Source organism: Rhinopithecus roxellana, chromosome 2 (assembly GCF_007565055.1).
Source record: "Rhinopithecus roxellana isolate Shanxi Qingling chromosome 2, ASM756505v1, whole genome shotgun sequence".
NCBI lineage: Eukaryota > Metazoa > Chordata > Mammalia > Primates > Cercopithecidae > Rhinopithecus > Rhinopithecus roxellana.
Window position 1 is genome coordinate 141,114,327 of NC_044550.1, and position 20,394 is coordinate 141,134,720.

General features: G+C 41.6%; 1 protein-coding gene across 1 annotated transcript in view; it reads left to right on the plus strand.

Annotated features, from left to right (window-relative positions):
* The first annotated feature begins 993 nt into the window (after nt 1–993).
* The window catches only part of PGM2 (phosphoglucomutase 2), a 36,171-nt gene continuing 16,770 nt past the window's right edge, over nt 994–20,394 (plus strand). The window contains exons 1-8 of the mRNA XM_010365825.2: nt 994–1,150; nt 4,356–4,523; nt 9,052–9,158; nt 12,110–12,194; nt 14,434–14,517; nt 14,652–14,845; nt 18,908–19,097; nt 20,161–20,258. Coding sequence (XP_010364127.1) covers nt 1,070–1,150; nt 4,356–4,523; nt 9,052–9,158; nt 12,110–12,194; nt 14,434–14,517; nt 14,652–14,845; nt 18,908–19,097; nt 20,161–20,258 — 1,007 coding nt within the window. The 5' untranslated portion in view covers nt 994–1,069. The remainder of the gene's footprint in view (nt 1,151–4,355; nt 4,524–9,051; nt 9,159–12,109; nt 12,195–14,433; nt 14,518–14,651; nt 14,846–18,907; nt 19,098–20,160; nt 20,259–20,394) is intronic.

Genomic DNA, 20,394 nt, shown 5'->3' on the forward strand with positions numbered 1-20,394 from the left:
GCGATCATCCCTCCTCAGGACTCCCTCCAGCTCCCCCATCACCAAGTAGCTGGGACTACAGATGAATGATCCAGTATTTTGGGGTGGGGAGGCGGGTTTTTCAACTCCGTCACTCAGTGTTTGTGAGATTCATTCATGATGTTGTGTATAACAGTAGTTCACTTGCACTGCTGTATCAATGTGCCATGATTTATTTATATGAGTGGGTATGGACATACTACCAAGTATTTATCCATTGTATTGTCGATGGTCATCTGGGTTGTTTCCAGTTTGAGGCTTTTACAAATAATGCTGCTAGAAATATTCCTACACGTGCCTTTTTATGCTTATGGGTATGCATCTTCTTTATGGCTTGGTGATACCAGCGTCAGGAAGATGTGCTCCTATGTTAGTTTTCATAAGTTTCACGCTACCTTTCACACTTAGAGCTACAATTGATCTGCAATTCAGAGCTGTGTGTGATGAGAAGTAGGGGGCCAATTTCTCTTTTTTCTTTTCACTACGTGGATATCCCGTTGACCCAGCACCATTAACTAAAATTAGTTTCCTCCTGTGCTCTGCAGCCCTGCCTCTGAAATAAATTGTCCATACAAGTGTATTTTTGTTTCTGGTCTCTATCTTATATTCCACTGGTCTTCCCACTTTGTTTTTCTTTTTCAAGATTTTTTTCTGGCTGTTCTTGACCCTCTGAATTTCTACATAATCTTCAGGCCCCTATCTGGGTGCACTTCCTGGTATCCCAGCGTCTGACCTGTACCTGGCGCGCAGCAGGAACTCACGGCTGGCTGTAACCTGGATGCATCAGAGACGATAGCAAAGCCTTTCACTCGTGCCAGGTTCCAGCAACTCACCCCAGCCGCGCAATTCCTCCTCGCTCACTCCCACCCCCCGTGGCACACCCACAAAAGGCAAGGAGGCGTGCCCGCCGCGGCGCGCGTCACTTTCCCCAGGACTGGCTGGCTCAGCCGCGGCTCTCCCCGTCCCCGCCTCCGCCTCCACCTCTTGGGGCCGGGCCGGAAGAGTGACCTCGCCGCCTACTTCCCTCTGCCGCGACAGCACAAGCTCAGCGATGGCGGCTGCAGAAGACGGCGGTCTCGGTGAGAACACCCGGCTGGACCAGGAGACGGCCCAGTGGCTGCGCTGGGACAAGGTGAGGGGCGTCAGCAGGCGGGGAGCGCCCGGAGCGGGGCCGGGTGCTCCGACCTCCCCAGGCGCGGCGCCGCGTGCTGCTGCCTGAGCTGCCTTCCCGCCGCGTGCACCCCGCTTCTCTCCCGGGAAGACTCAAGAGGAGGGTGCGGCCGCTGCTAGGCTTCCTTCGGCCTGGCAGGCATGTGGCACGGTCGGAGTTAGGCCGGGAAAGCGTGTTCCCGGACGAAACCAGCCATCCGGCCGGCCGGACTGCAAGTTTGGAGTAGAGGAGCGAGCCAGGGTGGTCTAAGCGCGGCCAGACCCTGGACGCTGTCTAGCTGAGGGGAGCACGCCTGTCACTCAGACAGCTGGCTCGTCGTCCGTGCTCTGCTGTGCATCCCCATGGACCCAGAATCGCTCCGTCCCGCCTATTCCTTTGGCCGCTGAGACCTCTGCTGAGCAGCGTTGTGGTCCGGTCCTCCCATCCCGAGGGCTTGGTTACAAACCAAGGGTCCTCCTGGGTGGGCCCGCCTGGCTTCAGGAGTACCCGTTAGAACTTTGACTGCCGAGGAGGAACCCTTTGGACACAGCATGGTTTTCTGTCTCTTCAATCCTTTTCTTAGAGAGAATCAGGAACCCAGCTGTGGACATCACTCCCTCTCTCCTCTCTAACTTGCGTCTCGCCCTTCCTACCTGTTCTGCTTGCTGTTCGGTTTTCTCGGGATGCCCCTTGCTGCTCTCCTCTGCCGAACTTGTTTCTTCCGTTGTGACTCATTTTGTGCCTGAACTTAAATGTGGCTTACGTAGAGAGTCCTTCCTTGGCTTCGAAGTGTAAATTATTTCTCCCTAATATTCACTCTAAACGGTCTGTTATTTTCCTTTCTAGCTCTTACTACAAATGGTAAAAACAAAAAAAAAACTCCAAAAACACTTGTTTGTAGGTTTGTTTAATGTCTCTCTCCAGGGCCGACTTCAGGGGCGAGAGACCCCTGCAGTCTTACAGGACTCCCACTCCTAGAAGGGCCCACTGTTGTTTTAATGTCCTGCTGTCCTGTCTTGAAAATCTTAATGGTAAAAAGAGAGGTCACCCATTTTCATTGTGCACTGGACCTCCATAGATTATGTGACCAGGCCTCTCTGTTCTCACTACCTTGGTTTGGAGTGCCTGGCATAGGCATAGTGCATGACGCGTAGTAGGTCACTGAAATACTTGAATGAACAAAGCAGATTACAAGGTCAGTAGGGGTCAGGTCTTTGTCTTTATTTACCATTCTCCGGCCCCTACAGATAAAATGTCAGCAAATCCCATTTCCAGGATGCTATTGGCAACTCCTTGGGGGCGTTTTTCTTTTCCTGGGAAGATAACCTTGTGATTCTCAAGGGAAGAAAAATGTTTCCATTTCTGATAACTTGCAATTTGTAGAGTACAGAATTGTTTTGAAGTCAGAGTTCATAATGCACTTTCCCTAAGAAGAAAAAGGAGAAGAAAGCAATCTAATTTCTACACAGTGTTGCATCTGTGTATAGAAGGATTGTATCTCTCTGGGTAGAAATGAGATGTCCTTTTTTTTTTTTTAACCACTTCTCATGTTCTATCCTCTGTTAATTTCTTTTTTTGCTTTGAAACTGGCACCTAACTTAGAAGAAGCCCATTCATTCTCCAGTGAATCTCCCACCAGCTAAAAGTACTGCAGCCCTCTAGTCTGACTACCCCCCCGCGATTGGCAAGGCACCCTGGCAGGTGCCCTCTGTGTTTCCACCGTGCCCTTCATCCCTGCTCTTTTCTCTGCTGTCAGTTTTGGTCACTGCCAGGGCTGATTTTGATCCTGCTCTCCTCTTAACTTCTCATTCGTATCTGTCCATCTCCTTTGTTTCTCTCAGGCTACTTTCATATATATCAAATTTCATATATATCAAAGACCATATATATAATTGGTCTTTCATATATATCAAAGACCAATTAAGATTTTCCAGACCTACACTATGAACAAGGGAGAATCACTCGATATTGGGTGTGGCAGTGAAGTCCGTGTTTTCTGATTCACTCCACGAATATTTATTGAGCCTCTTCTATGAGCCTCTTTTATGTACCCAATCTGAGCCCTTCTTTGGGGGCAGCTGACAGTCTGATAGGTAAGACTGTGTCCTGTAATTAGTGTCTGCTGCTTTTCACCAAAAAAGGTGGGGTTTACTTGATTCCTATTGAATCTGAAACAATCTGGAAATGTGGGCTTAATTCCAGAAAGCCAAGGTTTTATTTGCAATAGTATTTCAAAGTTTAATTACATGGCCATGTCCTGCATGAGTGCTCATCTAAGTGGATAATGACTGTAAAACAGGAATATAAAGTACTTCCTCTGTTGTTTTCCTGAATTCATAACTTAAAAGGCTCATATGAAATTAATAGGATTGTCATTATTTTTCTCCAACCTTAACATTTTCTGCAACTACCATACAAAAAAAAAAATAGGGCAACGTATGATGAACTTAAATGAATCATGTCAGCGTCCATTTGAAGCAGTTAATGTTATAGAAAAGGCACTAGATTAACGTTTATCTTGCAATTTAAGCAAGTCACTCAATCTCCGAGGCTTCCACATCTATAAAATTAGGTTTCTGTTATTTGTCTGCTTCTTGGAGATGTTACAATATTCAAACTTGACCAGGTATGTGAACGCCTGGTATGAATTATAAAATATTACAAAAGTAAGGTTTTGATTTAAATTGTGTAATCTCTCCGGAAAATTGGAGGGCATTAGGGAGAAAAATGAACATTTAATCACAACTAAGTGCCAGGTAGAGAAAGATGTTTTACATTAAGTTGAAGTAAACCACCTTAAAACCTTAAAAATCGAGTAAGGGAGGTTCTAGATTATTCCCATTTTGCAAATGGGGAAACAGAATTTGAGAACTGAAATAATCTGCACAAGCACCTAGAGTTGGCAAGTAGTGTGCTGGGATTCCATTCTGGGGGTTAGACTCATATGGTAAAACCTCCACTTCTGTTTCTCCAAAAGTGCTTACCTTGACAGGAAAGAACAGAACACTTAACATTATAATGTCAAACTGACTTCATATTTCAGATTTCAAAAGCATCAGAAAATTGAAAGGTCTACATATATATATATTTTTTTTTCTATGGGTTAGAATAATTGTGGGTTTTTTTACATTTCTGATTTTTCATTCACTTATGTGTCTCGCTGTATCTATACATTTTTGTTTTGCAGAATTTCTTAACTTTGGAGGTAGTGAAACGACTAATAGCAGAAGGTAATAAAGAAGAACTAGAAAAATGTTTTGGGGCCCGATTGGAGTTTGGGACAGCTGGCCTTCGAGCTGCTATGGGACCTGGAATTTCTCGTATGAATGACTTGACCATCATCCAGACTACACAGGTACCACATTTTTATAATTCTTAGTAACTCAATGTATCCCCTAGCTCATTTTCTATTTGACAGACCTAATTTGTTCTAACTATGGACATGTCTTATCAGCTTGGCTAGACACAGGAAGTCGCCACCATTTACTCCATAAAGTAAGTTGGTCGAAGTAGCACTTGATCAGGACTCATATAGCCATTCATTCATTCATTCAGCACACTTATTGAGTGCCTATTATGTGCCAGTCACTGGGGATATGAGAGTGACTCAAACAAACAGATTCTCTCATGGAGCTTTCCTTCCCGTATAAATGCACCAAGTAAACTGACAACTTTTAAGGTTCTATTATTTTTGCCATGGTTACATAGCAAGTGCTAAAAAGCTTTTCTGACTGCTAGAATTACCAAGAGCCTGTTCTCCTTTGTTTTATAGTCTGGATTGAGTCTGAGTTTCCTTGCCTTAACTTGTGAATATTTTTGTCAGAGTCTAGACCCAGCTTTTAGGAAAGAGATAATTTGAGAAAACAGAAGCACTTCCACTGGGTATTGGCAGTACTGTTTATGAAGGAAATGAAATAGAACAGATTATTCTTATCAGTATTTCTTCAGCTTAGACCTGTTAATGATGAATATCACTTTAATTCAGGGAAAAGAAAGGCTAGAAAAAATTGCCTAATAGTGATTACATGTGCCTCACATATACATCCCAGCATAAAAGGCAAAGCTGGGCATGTTGTAACAAAACTCCAATAAGGAAAGCTTATCTAAGGATATGGAATTACCATGGGGGCCAGGCACGATGGCTCATGTGTGTAATCCCAGCACTTTGGGAGGCTGAGGCAGGCGGATCACTTGAGCCTAGGAGTTCAAGACCAGCCTGAGCAACATGGTGAAACCCTGTCTCTACCAAAAATACAAAAATTAGCCAGGCGTGGTGGTGTGCACCTGTAATTCCAGCTACTTGGGAGGCTGAGACAGAGGGATTGTTTGAACCTGGAAGGCAAGGTCATAGTGAGCTGACATCGTGCCACTGGACTCCAGCCTGGGCAACAGAGCAAAACTCTATCTCAAAAAAAAAAAAAAAAAAAAAAACGATTTGCCATGGGAACTCCTGGTCACAAATTCTTATTAAGCAATAGGGCTCCCTAAGATGCTGGAGGAAAGACTTAGAATGGGGTAAGTTCGGGGATCCTATTCGGTTTGTGGATAACATAGGAACTGTAGGAACTGTGCTGATGAATAAGGTTGCCTTCTATGCCAGTTACTAGGGCTATATAACAAATCACTGGAAACATAATGATTTAAAACAACAACCACATTTATTTTGATCACAAATCTGCAATTTTGGTAGAACTCAGTGAGGACAGCTTATCTCTGCTCCACTCAGTACCATCTGGTCCAGTTTGGAGGCTGGAATCATTTGAAGGCCTCAGATGAAGAATTTCATTCACACATCTGAAATTATTACTGGCTATTAGCCAGGATCTTAGCTGGGGCTGGAGCCCCTTCATGTGGCCTGGACTTCCTTATAACATGGTGGTTGGCTTCCAATGGAGTATCCAGAGAGGGAGAGAGAGAATGTACCAGTTGGAAGCTGTGCTGACTTTTATGACCTAGCTTTGAAAGTCGCACAATGTCACTTCTACCATATTCAGTTTGTTAAAAGTGAGTCAGTAAGGCTGTCTCATATTCAAGGAGAGGGCACATAGATACCCACTTCTCATTGGAGGAGCATTAATGTCACATTGTAAGAGGAACATGTGGCATGGCTTATGTTACCGGGGCCATCTTTGGACAATCCAGTTGGTTACACCTGCCATTGGGCGTAATCGTTAGGGATTTCTAAGGGATTGTAGATTTACCTAGAGCTTTTTCCCCTGTATTTTTCTACATCTAGTTTCTGAGAGTAATGAAATGTATTCCTGTTAAGGACTATCTTACCCATTTTTCTCCTAGAATTGGTCTTCTCTGGGGGTAAACCCTGTGGTAAAGAAGATGATCAGTATGCTAAAGGTCATGTAATTCAACCAGACACCACTTGGGGTCATTTTCTCCACGACCCCACCACTCTGAAGTGCTCATTCAGCCTATTCTTGGATACTTATAATAGGAGACAGAGAAATGAAGAGTTAAGAAAGTTTTATCTGAGCAGCAGGTATATCTTTAAAATCTTAGGAGTGGATTCAAAATTAGAGGCAAGAGGATTCCCAGAACAAACAGCCCAGGTTTCTACCCCGTCTTGGGTAGTGTTCCCTGGCAGAATGCTGATAGACAAATATATTGGTAATTTTTCACTAGTCAGACTTTCTTGGTGGCATAGGTGCTCTTCCTGCTGGTCTCTGGGTGTGGAGCCTCATTCTGAGGTACCCCAAAGTTTGCCTGGTTCGTTTAAGAAGCAGATGTATGTGATTCAAAAATATGTCAAAGGAAACAGGACAGAGAGACTGGAGGAAACTTTTGAATTGTTTGCCTCATTGATAGAGGTTATAATTTCCTCCTGCCAATTAATTTATGCTGTGTTTATGCTCTATTTTGGATTCTGTGTTCTTAGATTATTTGATTTAGCCATGGCATACCAGTGATGGGAAACTCACTGTCCTCTGAAAGAGGCCATTCTATCTTTGGACCATTCTCATTAAAAGATGGTTTCATTATTTTAAGCCAAAATCTGCCTTTCTGTAGAATTTACGTATTGGTCTTAGTTCTACTTTTTGAAGTCAAACAAATAAACATGCTTCTTATGTTTTATAATAACATTTTATTTCTGAAAACCTCTCTCTTCCCCCCACTGAGTCTTTCATCTAGAATAGGAATTCACTTTTCTCTTGGCCATTCTTTCAGGTCCTCATCCTCAGCAGGCCTCTGAGATTTTTAGAGAATCTGGAGGTGTGAATGCTTTTTGCCCCATGGAGCATTAGGGCCACAGCTCAAGGGTTGAGCAGAAAGAGGGGTACTGTCACTGTTGTAAGTCTTAGAGTATCAGGCATGTGGCTACCTTCTGGGGAACCCACGAAACCAATACATGTGGCCTTATTTCCTTGTATCACTCAGCCTCAGAAGATAATCCCAGTGCAATGTATTTGTTCAGGAGAAGCTAAAGGCATTCTAAATTAGCTTTGCTCTGGCAACAAGGCTGTGATGTATCCCCTGCTACCCAAAATAAAAGTAATGGGTTGGGCATGGTGGCTCATGCCTATTATCCTAGCACTTTGGGAGGCCAAGGCAGGAGGATTGTTTGAGCCCAAGAAATTGAAACCAGCCTGGGCAAAACCAGCCTGGAAAATATGGCAAGATTCCATCTCTACATAAATTGTTTTTTAAAAATTAGCCAGGCGTGGTGGCAAGTGCCTGTAGTCCCAGCACGTCAGGAGGCTGAGGTGAGAGGATTACTTGAGCCTGAGAGATTGAGGCTGCAGTGAACCGTGATCATGTCACTGCACTCCAGCATGGGAGACACAGTGAGACCCCATCTCAAAGGAAAAAGAGTTACATATATTTTAATAAGACTTTAGCAAAAGTGAAATAAATAATGTAAAATGAATCATTATTTTTGCCCAGTCTACCACAGTTTTCTTTGTTTTATATGGCTTTGAAGGAAAATAACAACAAAAATAATGCTTACAACAGCAAACACTTAATATAGTACTTAGTTGGTGTTGAATTCTCAGTACTTTGCATGTTTTCATTCGTTTGCTCCTTATGAGGTAGATATTGTTATTCCTGTTTTACAGAAGAGGAAACTAAGGCACCAAGAAATTAAGGAACTTGTCATTTGCTTGTAGGTGGCAGCGTGGAGTACAGACTCACAGATTGTGCTTCTAGAGTGTGTGCTTTTAGGCCCTGCACTGAAGCACCTCTCACCAGCCCTGGGTACAAATCCAGGCTCTGCTACTCGAATATCTGAAACAAGACAAGTCACTGTGCCTCTCTGAGCCTTATTTTAACCATCTGTAAAATGGGATTTCTGGTCAGGGGCAGTGACCCACACCTATAATCCCAGCATTTATGGAGGTGAAGGCAGGAGGATTATTTGACAATAGTTCAAGACCAACCTGGGCAACGTAGCAAGACCCTGTCTCTACAAAAAATTTTTAAAACTTAGTTGGGCCTGGTAGCATGCACTTGTGGTCCTAGCTTCTGAAGAGGCTGAGTTGGGGCAGCGGGGAGGATTGCTTAAGCCCAGGAATTCAAGGTTGCAATGAACTTTGATTGTGCCATTGCAACTCCAGCCTAGGCAACAGAGCAAGACCCTGTCTCTGGGGAAAAAAAAAAGTTTTCCTAACAAAGTCGATCTGAGGTTAGAGATAACAGCTACTAAGTGATCAATGGCTAACACAGTACCTAATACAGAAACACGTAGATAATAAACAAAGCTATTATTTTCTTATTGTTGAGTTTGCTTTCCTTACTGAGGTGAATTTTTCCCCCTCTGCTATAGTGTTCTATGAAATTTGAGAAAACTTAATTTTTGTCCAATTTTTCTACATGGTATATATAAAAATATGTTAAAGCGTATACTTTTTAAATCTATGGCATATTTGTAGGGATTTTGCAGATACCTGGAAAAACAGTTCAGTGACTTAAAGCAGAAAGGCATCGTGATCAGCTTTGACGCCCGAGCCCATCCATCCAGTGGGGGTAGCAGCAGAAGGTATTTAAACATTTTTACAAAATGATGCTTTTATAATTTATTTTGCAGTTTTATTTTAATCACCATCTCAATTACTTGACTTTAATATATTCATTAGCCTCATTGCTTAACAATAAAAACAATAGGTAACTTCTCTTGGCAACTTTGAAAGATTCTGGTTTTACATTGGGTTGAGGAAATAAAATTATTTAGACAATTTAGAATGTAATACCTATCTAAACAAAAATTTCTTAAACTGGGAGTATTATTTCACCCTCTCATTTGCCTTGTTATACATAATTTTTTTTAATTTTTTAAAATTTTTTATTATACTTTAAGTTCTAGGGTACATGGCACAATGTCCAGGTTTGTTACATATGTATACATGTGCCATGTTGGGGTGTGCTGCACCCATTAAATTTATACATAATTTTTACCGTGCTATTCATAAACCTCATGACCCCCTTCCCACTCTTGAATGCCCACGTCAAGCTGCATTTCTGAAACATTCTCAAACCAGTGGGACTCTGTTATGTAGCTGTAGGCATGTGATGCTGATGGTGATAATGATAACAGTAATAACAGCAATCATTTGAGTGCTGATTATGAACCAGACACTTACGTATTTACTCATTCTATCCTCACAGCAACCTGTAAGGTATGCACTTTCATCCCTTTACTTTGAGATTATAATGTGAAAGCAGGAGTCGCAATTTAAACCTAAGGAGGCTAGTACCAGCGGTCAGCAAACTTTTTCTCTAAAGGGCAAATAGTGGATATCATACACATTGCGTATCACATGATTCCCACCACCACTACTCATTCTCCCATGAAGCAGAGAAGCATCCATAGACAATGCATAAACACAGGAGCATGGCAGTGTTCCAGTAAAACTTTATTTACAAAATGGGCTGGCTGTAGTTACCAACCCCTGCCCTTAACCATGTTACATAACCCTCTTTTTTACTTGAACACTTCCTCTGTTATGATGAATTTTTAATCATTCCAGAGTATCAGTATTAGTAGTATCTTAGAATTATACATATTGAATATTAATGAAAAGTCTCATTAACTTTACAGAGCTGGATGAGTTTATAGAGTCCTATATTTGCCCATCAGGAGCTTCCAATCTAAGACAGAAGCACTCGTGGTGACAAACGTGTGACCGTGAGGAAGGGTGTATAGCCAGAGAAAATCACCAGGCGGCATCAGCCCCAGGTTGAACTCGGGGGCATACGGTTTTTAGTCTTTAGCTTTGCAGCTCAAAAATGTGGTTTTTGTCAGTAAAGCAAGAGAAAAGTTATAGCTCTGGGGGATAGATGCACATAAACTACATTCACAAGAGAATGATGTGGTGTAAACTAGCATATCAGCTTGTCATTTACAGTTAGTGGATATACAGTTAGAACTAAATCATGACCATGTTCCTCTGCCACCCCAGGGCAGGTCAGATCCTTTGCTCAGAGCATGCACAGTGCTTATATGTGGCTAAATCTACCTACTGAGCTTAAATTTCTTCATTTTAGGCTGACTGCCCTGCTTCTGGTTGATACAACCTTCAGAGATATGTTAATATTATCAATTAAGGTACAGATTTTTTTGCCCTGCCTTAGGTCCCTATCATTTCCTTAAAGTGAGTGATGTTACTGATTTAAGCTTATGGTTCAAGTCTCAGAGTTTGATGGGATGGGATGGAGTGGAACTCAAGGCTACTCTCTATTACCTACAAGGCGTGAGACATTTAGAGATCGTAACGTAAGTGTTTAACCAACACATAGTAAGATATTCACAATGAGTGAAAGGAATCTTCATAAGGAGTTGGAAACTATTGCAGTTTCTGAATTTTGCCCAAAGAAATGTTTATTCTTTAATCTTCCAATTTTAAGTATCTAGTGGGGAACGTAAGCAGTAACTGTTAAGTACATGCAGAGAACGCATCGCGTTTTTTGTGCACATTTGTAACGTAGAGAGAAAGAGTGGAGATCTGCTCTTTGTCCCCCAGGCAGCCTTCAGAATACTGTTTGATGAAGCTAGTGCTCAAGAAGTATTTGGGGAGAGGATGAATGATCTGATTGTTTAACCCACAAGGATGGTATAATGTTGTTCATTCTGAGTAAATTGCTCATTTATTTGTGGTAATGTATTTTACACCAGCTTGAAGGAAGATTTGATGCCATTTCTGTGTCTTGCCCTGAGCAAGTTTCTGTGGAAGTTGAGAAAAATGTCAAATAATTAAGTTTTCTTTCAAAGGCTGATTGGAACCAAGATGTATATACGTGTATGGGGGTGTGGTGTGTGTGTGTGTGTGTTTGTGTGTGTATGTGTGTATATACACACATGCATACTCCAGGATGTCTTATATTTCAAATAAAGCAATCTCTAATCAATTTCCAGTCTGTGTGGTGTACGCTGGATTGTGATAGGCTTAGGTGGGGATTTTCAGCCTCTGCTCTGTTGACGTGTGACTGCACAGTGGCTGGGTGATTTTTTTGTGGTTGTGGGGCACATTATAAGGTGTTTAGCAGCACCCCTGACCTCTCCCTACTAGCTGCCAGTAGCGGCTCTCTCTGTTCCCCAGTGTGACACGCAAAAATGTTTCCAGACATTTCAGATGCCTGGAAGGAGAAGGTGCAGACTTGCCCTGGCTGAGAACCACTGAGGTAGATGGAGAGCTGAAAGGCTGGGATGCAGCCTGGCTCCGCCACTAAGTGGCTGTTAGACCCAGGGAAAGGGGCCTGGCCTTTCTTGGCTTTAGTGCCATTTCTGTAAAACAAAAGAGTGAAATGAGATGACTCCTGAGAGTCCTTCAGCTTTACTGTCCCATGCCAGGGTAAAGATTGTAATAAATGCTATCCTTGATCTGGCTGCTGCATTCACCCTAAAGAACGTTCGGCATTCATTCCCTTCTTTCCATCTCTCACAGTCCTGATCACTCAACTCTCCTTTTCTTCCCTGGCACTCTGCATTCGCAGGTTTGCCCGACTTGCTGCAACCACATTTATCAGTCAGGGGATTCCTGTGTACCTCTTTTCTGATATAACGCCAACCCCCTTTGTGGTAAGTAGCCATTTCCTTTCATAATTTCCTGTCACATGATCAGGGATGGGACTTGGCTGAATTTGACAGTCTTTAGGGCTATTGGGATTGGACTGTTTGAATGACAGAGGAGCTCCTTGGCATATACGAGGCATTTTCTTTTCTCTCCTGGAATGTTTCTCCCACATCCTGGTAATATTTCTCTGGTGTTCAACTTTTGATTCATCGGAATTGGTTTTTTTAAAGTGCAGTTTTCCTTTTGTTTGCATTCTAAGGATATTTGAGTGAGTTAGCAAAAAAAAAAAAATTTTTTTGAGACAGAGTCTCGCTCTGTTGCCCAGGCTGGAGTGCGATGGTGCAGTCTCGGCTCACTGTAACCTCCATCTCCTGGGTTCAAGCAATTCTCCTACCTCAGCCTCCCAAGTAGCTGGGATTACAGGCGCCTGCCACCACACCCAGCTAGTTTTTGCATTTTTAGTAGAAATGAGGTTTCACCACATTGGCCACGCTAGTCTCGAACTCTTGGCTTCAGGTCATCTGCCTGCCTTGGCCTCCCAAAGTGCTGGTATTACAGGCGTGAGTCACCGCACCTGGCCTTTTCTCCGTTTTTAAATTTGGTTTGTAGTTCTTTTTCTCAGCTATCACAATTAAGAAACTTCTTGGGTCGAAATCTGAATTCACTTCAAACCCTGTCTTGTCATGAATATTTTTGACAAGCTGACGTACCCCTGTTTTATACAAATGTTTTATTCTAAATACTATTCATGGCTAGTACAGAGAGCATGCTCGGCATGTTTGAGTAAGACTTTCATCAGATCCTTTGTGTAGCACAATCTAAAGAAAAAGACAGTAGGGACTATGACAGCTGTTACTTTGACATAGACAAAACTTTTAAGAGCTGGGCCAGATGCTGAAAATACGTTTTGAAAAATGTGATTTGGATGCAGTTACTTGCATCTAGTAGAAATGAGACTGTATCGCTACAGAAGGAGATTCCAACTCATTTTGTGTTTGCTGGCTCTAGTGCACTGACAGGTAGATGCAGCACCCCTAGGCTGTAAATAACCTGGTACACACACTATTCACATCTAAATGTAGTTCAAGTTTTATTGTTTGATGGAAAAATTATCATCTATTCAAGCATCCTAATTACCTTCTGTACTAAGCGTTAATAGCTATTAATTTTATGTCAGACATGAATTGATCCAGTGTGCCATGATCCTTTGTCCACACTGAGGAGTCATTCTCCTCTTTTCTTTGGCCCAGGACACCTGAGAGATATGACATAACTTCCAGGGGGTTGAGTGACTGCAATGATTCTTGGTGGGAGGGTGGAGGGGACAGACAATTTAAATCTCAGGTTGCCTGTGTATAATCAATGTCATTTGCCATAATGGGGGAATAATCCAGCCCCTCCTCCCACTTTGGGAAGTAGTAGAGATGGGAGTTAAGTTGAAATATAAATAACCCTGGAGTGAGAGATAAATGAGCAACGTGTAAGAGCATTCTCCATTCCCTCAACTTTTTTTTCTGAGACAGAGTTTCACTTTTGTCTCAAAAAGAGTTAGGGCTGGAGTGCGGTGGCACGATCTTGGCTCACTGCAACCTCTGCCTCCCGGGTTCAAGTGATTCTCCTGCCTCAGCCTCCCAAGTTACTGAGATTACAGGCGCCTGCCTCCATGCCTGGCTAATTCTTTTGTATTTTTGGTAGAGACAGGGTTTCACCATGTTGGCCAGGCTGGTCTTGAACTCCTGACCTCAAGTGATCCACCTGTCTCGGCCTCTCAAAGTGGTGGGATTATAGGCGTGAGCCATCACCCGCAGCCCCTCAGTCTTTTTCTCAACCTTTTCCTTAAAAGCAAATGAGAAAGAGGAGAAGAGGGAGAAGCAGTTGGAGGTAGTAAATTGAATCCACAAACTTCTGTCTCAGGTAGAAGCCTTGAAAGCGTTGGAATGGAGGCTTAGACATTGTTCTGTTTGAATAATTTTCTAGCTTAACCAAGTAGAAGATGGAATGAGAAGGCACTGAGGAAATTACTCACCTTTCTTATTTGGAAATGCATCCTGGAATTTTGAGCAACTAGTTAGTTCTAAGGATAGTTGCATACTGCTGGGGTGTGGCTCAAAAATATTATGCTATTTATATATTACATTTATTAAAAGGGAGCAAGTTGGCATGAACAGTATAAAATAGACATTTTAAGGATATCTGCTTCTTTTTGTTAAAAACTGTTTATTCTTGTTTCCTGCTATGTTACAGCCCTTCACAGTATCACGCTTGAAACTTTGTGCTGGAATCATGATAACTGCATCTCACAATCCAAAGCAGGATAATGGTTATAAGGTATTTTCCTTTTTCTACTCCACACGTACATCCTTCTGTAGGAATCCTGTATCTGTATTCTTTGGGACCATAGGTAATAGGTGCCTTATTTCCATTAACGGTAAACCTTCTGAATGTGTTCCTGGGTTCTCTAGGTCTATTGGGATAATGGAGCTCAGATCATTTCTCCTCATGATAAAGGGATTTCTCAAGCTATTGAAGAAAACCTAGAACCGTGGCCTCAAGCTTGGGACGACTCTTTAATTGATAGCAGTCCACTTCTTCACAATCCAAGTGCTTCCATCAATAATGACTACTTTGAAGACCTTAAAAAGTACTGTTTCCACAGGTAAACAAATTATGTCTTCACTGGCCTTGAGTTAGTTAAGTTTATGTAATTCAGCAAAATTCTATCAGTGTTCATGAAGTTTTTCTCTTTAATTGGTTCATGTACTACAGCTGCATCTGATTTTATTTTATTTTGTTTACTTATTTTGAGACAGGGTCTCACTCTGTCACCCAGGGTGTAGTGCAGTGGCACGATCTTGGCTCACTACAACCTCTGCCTTCTAGATTCAAGCGATTCTTGTGCCTCAGCCTCCCAAATAGCTGGGATTACAGGCGTGAGCCACTGCACCCAGCTAGTTTTTTTGTATTTTTAATAGAGATAAGGTATTGGCATGTTGGCCAGGCTAGTCTTGAACTCCTGGCCTCAAGTGATCCACCGGCCTTGGCCTCCCAAAGTGCTGGGATTCCAGGTGTAAGCCACCATGCCCACCTAGCCGCATCTGATTTTAGAGGCAGTAGATCAGGCCTTGGCAAACTTTTCTTAAAGGGACAGATAGTAAATATTTTTGGCTTTGAGGGCCACATGGACTCTTTCTCAACTACTCAACTCTGCTGCTGTTTTAGTACAAAAGCCGTCATAGATGAAACGTCAGTGAAGGAGTGCAGACAGAAGTGGTGGCTTGCCCATAGGCCTTAGTTTGCTGACCTGTTATAGATTCTGTATATGTATGTGATTCATACATATTCATACATGTCAGTGTGTGTGTGTGTGTGTGTGTGTGTGTGTGTGTGTGTGTGTACATATATATGTATGTTTTAAAAACTTGCTCGAAAGTCTGGAATAGGAAACACTGGTATTTTTCTATCTTTCCAAAAATTTTCTGTGCATATGCAAGCACATATATGTATGTATAATATACTTCAAAACCATAAACGGGAATATAGTATGTGTGTGTGGTTTGTTCTGTGCCCTTTTCCCCCCAGTTAATTTGTCACGGACACCTTCCTATGTTAGTCCCTATTAGTCCCGACTTTCTGTCTTAAAGGCTGCTGCACCGGTGTGTTTAACTCAGTGACACAGACTCAGTCCTTACCGTCAGGTAGGAAGTGGTCTAGCAGAGTGACAGTAGTGTCTTCTTAAGTATGCTGTAGGTCCCACCCCTCCTGATTGTCCCCCTAGCAAGAAACCACGGATTCAAAGAAACTGAACTTGTAGGTGTCTTTGATACTGTATTTGTTGGATCAGCTAATGGTGTCCACTCCAGTGCAGAGTATGAAAGCCCAGTCCCTCCTGAAGGGAGCAGCCATGCCAGCCGAGTGTTGCCCACATGAAAATATAGGTCCCAGTTGCCAGATCATCTGAGTTCTCCTCTTCCCAAAAAAACCGGAAACCTGCATTTTGTGTGTGAAATCTCCTAATTCCTACATGTTGTACCATTTTTTTCAATGGTGTGTAGTCCAGACAAAACACATCTGTGAACTTTCCCTCTGTCCCTCTGATTTAACTTCATGAAAAATGAAGCATTTCTGGTTTTCCACGCCCAGTAGCTCAGGAGTCAGCCCCCCTTGTGAACAGTTGCTTGAGTGTGTGTGTGTATGCGTGCACGTGCATGTGTGTGGGCATGCATATCTGTAAGGTAACTTTCTGGCATCAGAATTGTCTATGCATTCGCAAAGTTGATAGTGCTTAGCAAATTGACCGCCAAAAATATACCAATTGGTGCTCCCACCAGCAGTAGATGGTGACAGCATATGAAATCTACATTTCCTCCTGCGCTGTGATCCAGTTTCTCATTTTTCCTGATTTGCTAGTTGAAAGTAATAGCTCACTTTTATTTGTATTCTTTAACCTATATATTTCTATGTATTTGTTCACCTTTCATATTTATAAACATCTTTGTTTATAATATAAATACATATATACATGTAATATATACATATACAAAATATATATAATATATGTTTTTTAGATGTTTAGAATTCTGTTGTTATCTTTGGAATTTTTTATTGAAACTCTTTGCTGAACTATTTACAAATTTGTATAATATTTATTACTCTTCTTTTATAGCTTCTGTGTTTTATGTCATGCTTAGGAAGACACGCTGTATAACAAAATTATTAAAGTAACACAAAAAATTTCGCTTGTTCTTTCTGTAGAACTTTCATGTTTGTGTTTTATAATATTTCAATATTCTGTTTCATTAGTGATTTTTAATTTTATATGGGGCATGAAGTAGGAAAACAGATTATAGGTTTTTTCTAAAAGGTTTGCGGTTGTACCAACATCAGTGGAAGAATCTTTTTTTTTTTTTTTTGACTAATTGGAAAGGTCACTTTTATGAAACAATTTCTAACGTTAATCAAGTGCTTATTGTATATCAGATAGTTGCTGGAGACCCTTCACATGTAATTTTTTTTCTTTTTTTTTTGAGACAGGATCTCACATTGTCACCCAGGCTGGAGTGCAGTGGCATGATCTTGGCTCACTGCGGCCTTGACCTCCCAGGTTCAGGGAATGCTCCTGCCTCAGCCCTCCAAGTAGCTGGGACTACAGTTGTGTGCCACCATGCCCTCCTAATTTTTTTGTATTTTTTTTGTAGATACGGGGTTTCACCATGTTGCCCAGGCTGGTCTTGTATTCCTGAGCTCAAGCAATCCACCAGCCTCGGCCTCCCAAAGTGCTAGGATTAGAGGAGTGAGCCACTGTGCCCGGTCAACATGTAATTTCATTTTAATCCTCAGAGTAATGCCAGTAAATTATAGTATATTATCATGCATGTTATAGATGAGAAAACTGTAAGGAAGAGTGGTTAATAGCCAACAGTCACACGGCTTATAGATGGCCAAGCTCCAGGATTTAAATTCAGACTCTGACTCCAGAGCATGTTAACCACTTAGCATTATTACTTCTGTGTTCATTTCCCATTTCAAATTAGGTTAACTTCTGAATTCTCTATTCTGTTCCTTTAATCTGCCTTTTTATATCTAGTACCAAGCTGTTTTAATTACTATAGGTTTATTATGTATTTTAAAATCCAAGAGAGTTGTTTTTCCAGATTTTTCCTCCCTAATCTTACGTATTTATTTTCCCAGATGCATTTTATTTTCAGGGTATGCTTGTTTTAAACCACCATTCTCTTAGATAAGACCGTGTTCATTTATTCATTCCCAAAAGAAATAGATAGTAACCTAAGATTCCAGTCATCAGAGCATTGGAAGTTTTTAAGCCTTTTATTTTTCGGTAACTTCTCTTGTTAATTTTGATATCTGTTGTTAGTCTGTATGAAGTCCCTAGGTCATGGCATGGTATCAAACAGGATTGTTACTTGGCAAACAAAAAGTTTTATTTTTTATTATTATTATTTTTTATATTTTTTTTCCTGAGACGGAGTTATGCTCTTGTTGCCCAGGCTGAAGTGCAATGGCACGATCTTGGCTCACTGCAACCTCCGCCTCCCAGGTTCAAGCGATTCTCCTGCCTCAGTGTCCCAAGTAGCTGGGATTACAGGCGTGCGCCACCATGCCCAGCTAATTTTGTATGTTTAGTAGAGATGGGGTTTCTCCATGTTGGTGAGGCTGGTTTCGAACTCCTGACCTCGGGTGATCTGCCCGCCTTGGCCTCCCAAGGTGAAAGTTTTATTTTTTATATCTTTATTTATGAGATAACCCAACACATTTTGTTAAAAAGGACATTTAAAAAATCATTTCTGAAGCTGATAAAAGACATTTGGGAATCTGTCGCTTTGGGGATGTATGGGTGTGTGGAGCCCTGGAAGGAACTGTCCCGGGCTGGCTCTGGCACTGTCAGGGCACCTGTCAGGCCAGCAGTGAGTCTCGTGTAGGAACATGAGCTTGAGGTTCTTCTTTGTATCTCACTGTGGATGGGATACATAAAACAAAACCTGAAATAATCAGATTTGCTGAAAATAACTACAGAGTAGAATTTAAAACTTGAGTATGTTGAGGGAGGGAATATGTATATCTGGGAGAGAATAGATATGTTTTGTTTTTTTGAAATGGAATTAGAAAGATATTCAGTTGTCTTATACATTCTTGCAAACCTTGCAGTTTTGAGAGACCTGTTTCTACCTTTTATCATTTTCCACGGTGTGTCTGATTCTAGGAGCGTGAACAGGGAGACGAAGGTGAAGTTTGTGCACACCTCTGTCCATGGGGTGGGTCATAACTTTGTGCAGTCAGCTTTCAAGGCTTTTGACCTTGTTCCTCCTGAGGCTGTTCCTGAACAGAAAGATCCGGATCCTGAGTTTCCAACGGTGAAATACCCGAATCCCGAAGAGGGGAAAGGTGTCTTGGTAACCTAATTTTTTTTTAATTATGAAATCTGCTTTTATATTCAAAACTATTACTGTCAAGTAAAATACATTTTATGTGTTTTCATTGTGCTGAAGAAAAACTAATTTCAGCGTGGAAATATGTATATATGGCTGGGTGCAGCATCTCATGCCTGTAATCCCAGCACTTTGGGAGACCAAGGCAGGCGGATCACTTGAGGTCAGGTGTTCGAGAACAGCCTGGCCAACATGACAAAACTCCGTCTCTGCTAAAAATACAAAAATTAGTTGGGTGTGGTGGTACATGCCTGTAATCCCAGCTACTTGGGAGGCTGAGGCATTAGAATTGTTTGAACCTGGGAGATGGAGGTTTCAGTGAGCTGAGATTGCACCACTGCACTCCAGCCTGGGTGACACAGCGAGACTCTGTCTCAAAAAAAAAAAAGGAAATATGTATATTTGTTAGTCATTCATTTCTTAAAGGATCTTTCAAATTAAACATCCCAGGATCAGGATATGAGAACTGAGCTCTAAATGGTGCTTCAAATTTAATTAATTTAATTTAATTTAATTTGCTGTGTCTCCTTAATTCCAAAAGGAAACAGTAATAGAGTGAAATTTTATCAGGTTATGATTTTTATTTCTTGTCATTTTTCTGATATGAAGAAGTGTTGCTTACAGTATGGTTCCTATAACATTTTTAAAGGTTGGGGTAGCAGTGGTATTCAGAGAATCAGTTTATTTTGTTTTATTTGTGAGGCTGATCACACGGCAATGCCTGGAAATACCAGTCCAACCTCACACCTACTGGCACATGCGCAGCGGGCACACTGGTAGGCTTGGTTCACACACCGATGCTCCCATTATCTGACCTCTGACTTAGGAAGATACCATGTGGCCAACCAAGACCAGCTGTAGCTTTTGTTTGCTAAATTTCACTTCTGGAGCTGGGCTTGGTTGGTCCTGTATTATCTTTCTAAGAGCGGAAAGACCTCTTGAGTTCTTAAGGAACTGAATGTTTTTAAAGACTACCATATGCTCGATTCTTGATTAAATGATCTTTTATTTTCATATTCTTCTTTAGACTTTATCTTTTGCTTTGGCTGACAAAACCAAGGCCAGAATTGTTTTAGCAAATGACCCGGATGCTGATAGACTTGCTGTGGCAGAAAAGCAAGACAGGTAAAATTAATTGTGATTACCTGTATTATAGAACATATGAAGGCTGATCTCTTCATTGGTAAAATGTTCCTGGGGAGACGAGACCTATTTGGAAACATTTCCCATTTATTTTGCAAATGATCGTTTCACTGAACCT